We start from the raw sequence: 11,987 nt of genomic DNA on the forward strand, positions 1-11,987 counted from the left end.
TGGGGTTTAATGTTATTGCGTGATAACCCACTACACACAATTAAATTTACAGCGCTTTATAAATAAAGGTTAATAATAATAATAATAATACACACAAATTCGGGCAATGGGAAGTCAGTCCGAGCACAATCATGGGGTTTCATGTTATTGTTTTATAGACTGCCACATGCAAATTCAGGCAATAGCATGCTATTTTGGGGCAATGGGGAGCCAGTTTGAATGCAATGAGCATTCAAGTAATTTCAGTAAACTAGCGACTTTACATGAATGCGTTCTGGCCCGACTTTCTTTTCATTCAAAATTAAGAGAAATTCCTCCTGTGTGATAAACTCTACTGTTTCCTTCTTTCCCCTTGTCCACCTTTCCTCTCACTATTCCCAATCAGGCTGATTGCTTTTAAAGGAATTTCTAATTTTTCCCCTATTTTGTTTAACTTACATTGCAAAGCTCTAAAACTGCATTAAAAGGTGAAAATGAAAATAAATACAAATAAAATTAAAAACCTGAAAGGCACTCTGGGTGGGGCATAGGGCAAGAAGGAGGGATTAAGGGGCAGAAAGTGTGATAGCAGCAGCAGCCCCAGCCACACAATTACAAATATGTGCCCATATTGGCTGCTCTGAACCTTTAAAAAAAATGGTGTGCTTCCTGCAAAAACAGGTTTCATGTCAGGGACGTAGCCAGGATTTTAGGAAGGGGGGATCCAGACTAAGTGCCACCATTATTTTGGGGCATGAGTGCGGCGCAGCAGCAGCACGCACCATTCATTTTTCTAACGGAAGGGGGGTCCGGACCCCAAGACAGCCCCCCTTGGCTACGTCCCTGTTCATGTGGTAATGTCCCTTGTCTCAGTACTTCGTATCAGCACCCAATATTTATTAGGCAGTTGCAGGGGTTACAATGCCCAGGGTACAGTGGCTTCATGGTGGTGCAGGAAATCCCAGGTCAGTAAATACTATGAGTCGACATGTGTTTATCGAGAATAAAGCATACTAACCTTCCCATTCCCTCTGCCCCACCAACTAGGTTGATAGATCGTGGGAACATAGAATGTAATATATCTTGATTTCAGCAAGCATTAGAGGAAGTCTTTCATGATATGCTTTTAAATAACATGGTAAGAGAGTAAGCTGGATAGCCCTGCTCAGATGCATTCACAGCTAGATGAGCAATTTGTATATACCCTTGGTTGCTCATTTAATGGCTATAGATCAGTATGCAGGGAAGCCTCAAGGAGTGTTCCAAACAATTTCCTCTTTGGTGAACATACACTGTGCAACATTTTATTAACAATTTCAGAGGAATAGAAAATACTACAAAAAGATACCAGTAAGTTTAAATGACGTAATTCTTGACAGGATGGAATGCTGACCCAAAACCAACAAGATGAAATTCAAAAGTAATAGATGTGCCATCGGCGTTGCTGGGTTGTTGTTGTTGTTATATCCAACTTTCCCCCCCAGTTTGTGCCCCAATTGTTAAAACAAACATAGCTAACATTCCACAGTTATGTACAAAAGCTTCACACAAAAGTGCTAATGTAGGATAGGATGGAGGAGACCAGTCTTTGGAAACAGGACATGTGGAAATGGGCTGGTTGTCTTGGTTGATCACAAACTTGAGCATGAAACAGAATAATATGGCCACAATATGGCATCAATGCAATATTAAATTGTATTCAGTACCATAGCATTCTGATCACACAAACTAATATCAGTAATCTATCCTGTACCAGCCAGGCCCCATGAGAAATACTGTGTCATATTCTGGGTGCAACACCGCATTTTGGGGCAACATTAATAGAAAATCCAGACAGTATCAACTAGGATGGTAAAGAGTCTGGAAACTAGTTGTTGAAAGAGCTGGAGAAGGTAAAATTATATAGATACATCTTCAAGCATCTGAAAAACAGCCATGCAGAAGATGGAACAGAGATGTCCTCCACTGTATCAGGATGCTGAAAAGGCAGATAAAGATATTTAGACTCAACATGAGGGATACCATTCTCAATGGGACAAGCTCTTTGATGGGGAAGTGACACCTGACAAGGATACTGTAGCTGCAGCTAACATTGTAGAATCTGCATTGAGGCTGGAGTACTCCTAAAGTTGCTTAATTTATGGTTGTTATTAGTAATAAGTAACTGTGGGCTACCTATTGCTATACACTTCCCATAATGCTCAGCTGCAACACTGTTGGGTTATGCATGGTAGCGCCTGGATTTTATTTGGTGCGCTCTCCCTCTTGCACACAAATTATTTATGTACACTGTGTGCCTCATAGACGCCACTGAGAAACTGCAAGTTGGAAGAGTTTAAAGGAAACTGGTAAATTTAGATCTACCAATGACTGAATCATAAAAGAGACCCTTTCGCCATTATTAGAGCACTATGGTTCCACTTTAACATGGCAACATCCTATGGCATCCTGGGATTTGCTGAGATGTCGTCGTTGTGGTCACCAAGGCTGTTTTTACTTATGGTGACCGTATGCACGAAAGACCTCCAAGATAATCTTGCAGAATCAAGGCTGTGGCTTCCTTGTTTGAATCAATCCACCTTTCATCATCCATTTTTCCTTGACTATCCTACATTTGGTGGTGCCTCGTCTTCCTTTGTGCTGAGGACCTCTGGTCAGCCTGAATGTAGGGTGATGTCCTAGAAAAGGAGGACCTCTGGTCACTCTGAATATAGGAGGACAATTCCCTGGAAAAGCAGGACTTTGAACAGCCTGAATGTAGTAGGACAATGTTCTGGGAAAAGAGGACCTCTGGTCACTCTGAATGCAAGCCAATGCCTTAGAAAAGGAGGACCTCTGGACTCCCTGGCTGTAGTAGGACAGTGTCCTGGAAAAGGAGGACCCTGGTCTCCCTGAATGCCATAGAAAAGGAGGAGGACCTTGGTCTCTATGGATGTAGTCAAGGAGTCCCTCTGCAGTGGTCCCCAATCTGTGGTCCTCCAGGTGTTTTGGACTTCAACTCCCAGAAAGCCCAGCGATGCTAGCCAATCGCCAGGAATTCTGGGAAGTGGAGTCCACAACCTCTGGAGGGCCAAAGCTTGGGAACCACAGAGGGAGAGAGAGAGAGCCTGGGCTGAGTCCTCCTCCCTCCTCCTGGGTGGCGTCCTTCCTTCCTTCCCTGGCTAGGCGCACCTGTTCCCATCCCAGTGACGTCGAGCCTCCGCCTATATAGCTCCCTCCGAGGCAGAGGCTGGGATGGAGTTCCCTGCTGCTGTCCTCTGAGCTGGAGCCCTGCCTGCCTTGCTGCCAGGATGCCTGCCTTGGAGTCCCTGCTGCTGCCTCTGCTGCTGCTGCTCTGGAGCTCAGGTAAAGGAAGACAGAGGCAAAGCCCCAGGAAAGGTCTGGCTTGGAGGAAGGAATTTGGGGCTTTCTTTTAAGGATCCCTTCTCACTTCTTCCCACTCAAAGGGGAGAGGAGTGTCCTCCTTTTCCCGGACACGTCCTCCATCCCCACCTTTTCTCCAGGAGGGGTGTCAAAATGCCCTCCTTTTCTGAGCATCAATTTATCTTGATATGGGGTCCTCCTTTTTCCAGCTCACGCCCTCCATTCCCACCTTCAGCCCAGGAGGGATGTCAGAAATGTCCTCCATTTGGAGCATGACTAAGGAGCATGGCTTTACCTTGGTATGCAGGGGGACCAGAGGTCCTCCATTTCCAGGACACATCCTCCATTCCCACCTTCTATCCAAGAGGGATGTCAGAAACGTCTCCCGTTTTGACCCAACTGTCAAAATGTCCTTCATTTTGACTAAGGACTAAGAAGCATGGATTTACGTTGCTATGGAGGGTGACCTGGGGTCCTCTTTTTCTAGGACACGTCCTCCATTCCCACCTTCTGCCCAGGAGGGATGTCAAAATGTCCTTTTTTTGAGCATGACTAAGAAGCATGGCTTTATATGGATACGCAGGGTGACCAGAGGTCCTCTTTTCCAGGACACGTCCTCCATTTCATCCTTCTGCCCAAGAGGAATTCCTAAACGTCCTCCATTTTCAGCAGGCCTAAGAAGCGTGACTTTACACTTACATCAGGGTTTTTAGTTTCCATGTTGTAATGTCCCGAGTTTGTCTTGGATGTCCTACCTCTGGTGCCCTCTCACACTACCATTCCCAGAATTCCATACCGTGGAGCCATGCCAGTGAAAGTGGTGGCTACAGTATCTCCCATTCATAGCAACTCTGTAATTGTAAGGCAGACCAGTGTCGGTCCTCTTTTCCTACTATAGACAAGGCCAGAGACTGTGTTAGAGGATATTGGGTTGCCCTTTGCCATCTATTCACTTTATGGCTGAAACAAATAGTGAATTCACTATTTGAATGAACATGTTCGCATTGCTTGAGTGTATTTGAATGCTTATCCCACTATGGATTTTATCACAAATCGGAGACCAATTGGTTAAATCCTGTGCAGAAATGGGATTTTAACATCCGCAAAATACCCGCTTTGGGGGATTGTTTTTCAGACGCATTGGCTTCCATGAGAAAGAACACGACATTAATCCAAATGCAAAGTCAACAAAACACACCCGTTTTTACTTTCGGGAAGTTTTGTCGACTTTGCGTTCGGATTAATGTCGCAGTTACTTCACATTTACACAAACGTCGTCTGAAAAACTACCCACTTTTGTGGTTTATTTCTCATTTCTGTTCAGGTTAACCCCAAACATCATGTAAAAAACAATCCGCTTTTTTTTTGGGGGGGGGGGTTCACTTTAAATCAAGTTTCTGCACACTTTAAAAAAAGTTTCTGCACACCGTCCCGTGTGACAAACTCCCATGTTCACATGGTTTGAAATAAGCATTCATAGGCTTTGATGTGTGTGTGTGTGTGTGCTTCAAGTTGCCTGTCAACTTACCCTACAAGGTGTAGTTACTGTCATTCCTCTTCTATCAATATCATTATCATTATGCTTTTAGAGCATTATTATGCTCTTAGAGTCCTCTTCTAGAACTCTGCACAGTCTCTTTTATTCTACAACTCCGTAGCATTTTATGACTTTAGAGGAAGGGAAAAGTTGTGACTGTTGCTGGATGAGATGGTCCTTGAATTCCTCCCCTTACTTTGGCTTATTCGAAGCTTTGTGATCCAAACCCACTGTGTCTTTATACGCTGTGGCTAATAAAAAGAGCCAGTAGCGTCTAATGTACAGGAGTGGCTTGTTCGTTTCAGTAGTGTCATTGGTGGGAAGGTTTATACTGAGGACATTAGTGCTGGGTCATGTCATCTTTGGACGGATGAGAAAAGTTGGTGGATAAATTCTCTGGCACTCACACTGGTGTTTCACCACCTAAACTTGAAGTTGCGAGAGCTTAGTTAGCCCATAGTTTTTGCATAGTATAGGGACCAGCTTTCCTCCTCTCCCCGCTAAGATTCTGGCTGATGGTACATAACAATCCAGAACTTGGGAACCATATTTAAAATACAGGGATAGCATAAATGTATTCATATTAGAAAAGCTGAGAGCTGCTTCTTGAGTGACTCACTGCTGCACCAGAGTACATATGCAATAGCTGCTTAATGTAATTTTCAGGTAAACATCTCTCTGCTAGTTTTGGCTGACTAGTAAGAATGGCATCCTGATGTGTTTTATTTCTCGTCTGCAGTGTACCAGCAGGCAGCCGGAGCAGGGCTAAATGTGACAGAACAAGAGCAAGATCTGCCTACCTTGGGGACTCCCAACAAGCCTGCAACTGAGATGGTTTCGTCTGGAGTTGACTATAAAGAGGAAGATATAAAGGAGGTGATGGCACCACAGTTTCTTGTGAGTGACTCAGGTAGAGGTATGTATTCAAGTGAAGGTTTTTTTTTCTTATAAAGATCCTTCATTCTTGATTGTGAGTCACATAGAGACACACCTGGTGCAGGGATGTGAGTTTTGATAAAGAGCTGCTGGGTTGTGTCTCTCATAAAGACGAAAATCAATCAAATGAGAACTTCCGATTTTCCAGGTTTGGCCTGTTACAGACTGCCAAAATAAAGCTGCTTGGGGTCTCTTTGGAGGTATGCTGTTTAAATGATGCATGTATCCTAAGAATCTGGAAGCTGCACCAAAGCTGCATTCCAGTGCTTAGGAATGGAGTGTGGCTTTGACACAACCTCCGGACTCTTAGGACCCATGCATCATTTAAATAGCATACCTCCAAAGAGACCCAAAGCAGCTTTATTTTGGCAGTCTGTAAGAGGCCTTTGTTTGGTATAATGGTACACAAGGTCTGGAGTTGACAGAGATGTTCTTTCCTTCTGTCAGTTCTTTATTAGGCTTCGGTTGGGTTAAACAAGTTATGAGATGTTAAAAGTTAGCGGAAAAACAAGATAGCAGATGGGAAATTCTATGTAACCTTTTTGTTTTACTGAAAATAATAAGCTAAATGGACACTAGCTGTCAAACAGCAGTGATGAACATTAATAGCCTGGATAGTTCCTGATTTTACACCATGTCCTGTTACAGACTGCCAAAATAAAGCTGCTTCGGGTCTCTTTGGAGGTATGCTGTTTAAATGATGCATGGGTCCTAAGAGTCCGGAGGTCGCTCCAAAGCCACACTCCATTCCTAAGCACTGGAGGGCAGCTTTGGTGCAGCTTCCGGATTCTTAAGATGCATGCATCATTTAAACAGCATACCTCCAAAGAGACCCAAAGCAGCTTTATTTTGGCAGTCTGTAACAGGCCCATGCTTTTCAAACTAAATGAAGTTGCGATTGTCTGAAAAATCTGGATCTTACTTGCAATTTCTGTGTCATGGCTAAATGTATAAATGTGGTAAAGCAAAAAAAAGTTCAAAAAGGATGCAAGGATCAGGTTGGGGACTGGAGAACATTGCTCATCAAATGTGCAGCTGTGGCTATATACACAGGATAGAAGTAAACTGATTTAATAGTCTTTCCTTCTTCCCCAGTGAATGCTGGCAACTCAATGGTCCTATGGGGGGGGGGGGAATCCAATGAGCTCTAGCTGATGATCTTCATACTTCTCGCAAGACTACAGTTTATTAGAATATAAGAAAAAAGATGCAGATTCAGATTAAAGAACTATCTAGGCCTCATTCCCACTACCTTTTAAATCAGATCGTGAATCGGTTTGAACCGATTCAAACGGCCCTGGTTCCCACTTAATCCATTCCGAGAGGGGGGCCATGTGCTAGACTCATTTAACCCACATCTTTTTGATGCTGATCTTTTTCCGCTTCTTTTTCGATAAATCGATTCTGCGCAAGTGTGAACCACATGCAATTCAAATTTCCCCTTCGGCCGGCTGGAACTAAATCATTCTGGCAGGCCTTTCCAGATTAGAACATCCTTGTTGACCTGCCTCCCCTGTCTCCCCCCCCCCCCCCATTATTCTCTATCTTTATCTTTTACTCTACCCCGTCTCCGCTTTAAATTTTATCTCACTTTAATTGTTATTGTACACCATTGTTTTTAATCTCTTTTGGGGTTTAATCTCTTTTTAGCGTTTATTATGGTTTTATGACAGGGGGAGGGATGGGGATCTTGGAACTTTTACTGCTTTTTTCTTTTAATTGTATCTTGTTTTATTGCTGTAATCTGCTTGGATTCCTCAAGATTAAAGGGATTATTATTATTATTATTATCATTTGTGAATGGGAACCACAAGTGGATTATTTTGGAGGAAAAAATGCAATCGGGGCAAATGTAGTGGGGAAAAATATGATCAGAGCAAATGTAATGGGAACCACGCTCCACTGTCGAATCGATCCATCAATTCGGATCGCACACCAATTTATCTGTAAGTGGGAATTGGGCCCGAGTTAGTAATCTGTTCAACCAGATATCAATAAAAACTCAGTACCCACCTGCTCATGTTCCGCAGCAGCTGGTATTCAGTTGCACACTGTATCTGATACTGAAGATAATATATAGCTTTCATGATTACTACATAGCTATTGATATCATTACCATCCTTCAGTTTGTCTAATCCTCTTTTAAAGCTGTCAAAGTTCGTAGCCATGGCTGAATCTCATAACCTTGACTTCTGTAGTTGAACAATGGGTTTAGTGGAGACATATATCCTTTTATTTGTCTTGATTTTTCTAACATTCAGCTTCAGTGACTGCTCCTGGGTTCCAGTGCTGTGAAAGATCTCCTTTCTTATGCTGATACCTCTGTCGTGCAATCTTATCACTCACCTTAATCTAAACCATCCCAACTGTCATACCTTTCACCATAGATTCATCTTATTCACAGGATTCAGCTTCTTAACCATTTGAATCAGTATTCCAAATTTGACCACACTGCAAATATGTAAAAAGGCAGTATGGAATTAGCAATTTTGTTTTGCATTTATTTGCCCTTTTCATATAAGGCATACACTGGCTTCATGTCTCCTTCAAACTAATTGCCACACCCCCATGTTTTTTCTTCATCAGGCACTACCACCTCAAATCCATTCAACCTCTATCTGGACTTGGAATTTTTTGCCCCAGTGTGCATCGCTTTACACTTTTAACACCTATTTCCCCCAGTTTGGAGAGATCCTTTTGGAGCTCTTTGCAGTCTGATTTTGTTTTAACCATCCAAAGCATTTTGGTGTCACCAGCAAACCAGGCCACTTCACTGCTCACTCCTAATTCCAGGTATTTTTCCTCTAGGATTTTTATAGTAAATCATTGAAGTTAATTCTGTAAAACCAATGGGTTCCTTATAGAGTAAGTCTGTCCTATAATGAACTCATTCTTGATTACAATTTTGGGCCTTAATTAGGGAAGAAAGGAGTAGATTTTCTTTTCCTTTTAAAGGCTTTTATTTTCATAGACCAATACAGTACTTAAATCCAGTATTGCAATTCTTTTTTAATTATCCTACTGTTTACATGAATTTATATTGCTTTATGTTAATCAATCTGTAACCAAGCAAAGATGATACTTTGCCCATAACCAATACCAAAACGTTGTTTGTATACTTGATTAGAAATGAGAAAATGTTATCTCTTCCTCACTCACCGTGTCAATTCAGTATGATTTGCCTCCATTACTATTACTAGTACTGTTAAACTGAAATTTCTCAAAATCTGAACATAAACATCTCTTGCTCATGCTCACGCATAACCAAGAGATGAGCAGGGGCCAGTGGCATTCAAAAAGAACTATAGAGTGCTCTTTGAAACATGTCCTTAACTATCACCTTTAACTTTGTGACAAACTCAACTAAAGCTTGAGCTATTTCCTCCCCTATAATACTAGGGCTGGGAAAATCGCTGTTTCTCACCCATGTTATTATCACATGTATTAACATGTTCCATCTTATTTCTCTACTAATCTCAATGGAAAGGTCACATTTATATATACATTTCTCAATGTATTCCACTAAAATATTTTGATATGGGTTTAGGGGGGTTATGTTTAGCTGTATCAGAACGTTTTGGAAGTACAGTAGTTGGAAGAAAAGTTCTTATCTAGACATTAGTGCTGAGAGTGCAAATCAGATTTCATTAAATTGGAATCTATCAGACATGGAAATATATTGCATTGGTCTCAATCTAATTATTAGTCCTAACTAAAGTAGACCCTTTGGGTCAACAATTGAAGCAATGGATCTATTCTGGTTGGAACTAACAATTGGATATAATCTGCTGTCTCTTTAGTGTGCATCTACTCTCACTGACTGAACCAAATGTATTTGCAGCCTTTATAATCTGGTTTAGAAATGATTTACTTTTCTGATTCAATCAAACTGAACATTAATCCTGCGATATTTCTTCCTTTAAAAAATTAATGTGACTTAGTAATAGCTTTTTGCTTTTACTAACAGTCACTTTTGGGGGTGGTTAAAGAGAGGGCTAAGGCTGTGTTCAAGTTGTTTGAAATAAGCTGGTGGCACCAGAAAATAAGTGGAATACCTATACTGCAATTAAATATTGCTGATGCTTGACTAGGCTGTCTCCAATTAATCATAGTCGTTCTTTGCCCCTTTGTGGCACAGTTAAAATATTTCAGAAGGACCAGTAGGCAGTTACTTGAGGGAATTTTGTCTCTCCACCCCCACAATTTAGAATTCTTTTAGAGGAGCAACTGACTGGTAAAACCAACAACATAGACATGTTCATTGATTAAGCTAACATTGTGGCAGGGAGCATATTTACATGGGCCAAATGAAGCAATGTACCCCTGTCCTCACGGCGATTTGTCTTCCTGATACAGGGAGAAATTCCACTATTTGAGTGCAAACTGTCTTCAAACATAAGGCCAATTCGACAGTGAATCTGCCCCATACCTTTTGCTCCAGATTTTGCAAGAAAACTCAGACCGCTCCATAGCAATGCCAGGCGGATGTCCCCCTCTGTGTCACCCAGCACTGCCACTACTGGCAAGAGTCGCTCCCTTTGAAGTCACAACAAGGCACATAGCCTCATTTCTGACCTCAGAGGGAGCAACTCATGCCAGCGGTGGTGCCAGGTGACACAGTGGGGACATTCGCCTGGCACTGCTAGGGTAGCTTTGGGGCAAGAATACATCAAGAACAGCCCAGAGTAATCTGGCCAGTGTAACTGGGCAAGAGAATGACAAGTTGTTTGTGAGTTTGGACACTTGCATGTGTTTCAACAACATATGTTAATTCAGTAAAAGATACTGGGGTTTTTTTTGGGGGGGGGGTTGGATATGGCTGGCAGTACATACATTCCCTTTTTTCTACTGCCAAAATTATAGTTAGCAATGCCAATTGCAATGTAGTAGTGATATGCCAAGCAGTATGCAGAAAATACGTTGTTGTGTGACAGAACAGCAGGTAAAATTCACCTGTTTGCCTTCCTAAAGTAGTTTGACAGTAATTGGAGTTTACTACACTAGTTCATTTTGATGCACATATCATGGTTTAAGAAGATGAGAGTCTTAAAGTAATCAGCGTTTCCACGTTTGGATGCAGTAGGGAACCACAGTTAATTGAAAACCTGGTTTGTATGCTTGCTCTTGAAAAGGAAGAATTAAGGACTTTATCACATGTGGCTCTGAAAATAGCTTCTTTGGTGACAATTACCACACAACACTGTCTCCATATTATTGCTGCTTCGTAATCCAAGTGTGGTTAGAGTGCATCATTGACATGAAAACCCATCAATAGGTGCCCAAATGCTGTCCTTTTAGTCCTCAGATGTAATACGTTCTTTGGTGGCAATTCATGTATTCAGCCGTCACGTGGTGCCAGTGTCTTGTCCTCTTCTCCTGCACCACCTCACCCTTGTCATTTCAGATCAGGCTTTTTACCCTTTTTAAATTTTCTTTTATTCATTTCTTTTTTAATTATTAAAAACCCTCCAGAATTGCATTAAAATAACTCTAAAAACCTGAAAGAAACACTGGACAGAGCCTAGGGCAAGGTTGCAGGATTAGTGAGGAGTGTGGAAAACTGTGGAAGAGAACACAAAGCCCCATTGGTGTTATTGCAAGAGGTAATGCTTCAAAATAGTATGTATCCGGTTCTCTTTACTAACACAATCACAGTGAGAAAAAGGCTCATGTGATAAACTCCTAAATGGCATTCTATTATGAGAAAGTTTTTGGAACGTAGCCACTTAATTCAGCTGTTAAAATGAACTTATATAATAGGTATACTTAGCTCACCTTCAGTGCTTTGAAACAATAAAAGTGTAAATCACTGTAAGCATTCTCAGATCTGACTTTATTCAGAGTATACATGCATGGAAGTCACACAGTAATCAGTAGGATATAATATGATTTCAGGAAAATTATTGTCAGAGAGATACACCACCAAAACCTTAGTTAGACAAGTCATTCTCTTGTCAGCTTCATATGATTGTTGCAAGGGTAAAATACAGCGCTATGTCCTGATCTTTTTGGAAGATACAACAGAGAATCTTGACTGCATTTCCATTTCCATTTTGGTTTTCTTATCAGCAATGGATAAACCAATTGGAAAATGAAAGCTTACTGTGTCATCCCAACTGAAGTGCCTGATTTGTTGTTCCCCGTACAAGCCAGAATTGAATACCAGGGTTTG

General features: G+C 41.6%; 1 protein-coding gene across 1 annotated transcript in view; it reads left to right on the forward strand.

Moving 5' to 3' along the window:
- The first annotated feature begins 3,269 nt into the window (after nucleotides 1–3,269).
- The window catches only part of AREG (amphiregulin), a 15,852-nt gene continuing 7,134 nt past the window's right edge, over nucleotides 3,270–11,987 (forward strand). Inside the window, exons 1-2 of the mRNA XM_042473612.1 lie at nucleotides 3,270–3,324; nucleotides 5,619–5,795. Coding sequence (XP_042329546.1) covers nucleotides 3,270–3,324; nucleotides 5,619–5,795 — 232 coding nt within the window. The remainder of the gene's footprint in view (nucleotides 3,325–5,618; nucleotides 5,796–11,987) is intronic.

This window comes from Sceloporus undulatus, chromosome 6, assembly GCF_019175285.1.
Source record: "Sceloporus undulatus isolate JIND9_A2432 ecotype Alabama chromosome 6, SceUnd_v1.1, whole genome shotgun sequence".
Classification (NCBI taxonomy): domain Eukaryota; kingdom Metazoa; phylum Chordata; class Lepidosauria; order Squamata; family Phrynosomatidae; genus Sceloporus; species Sceloporus undulatus.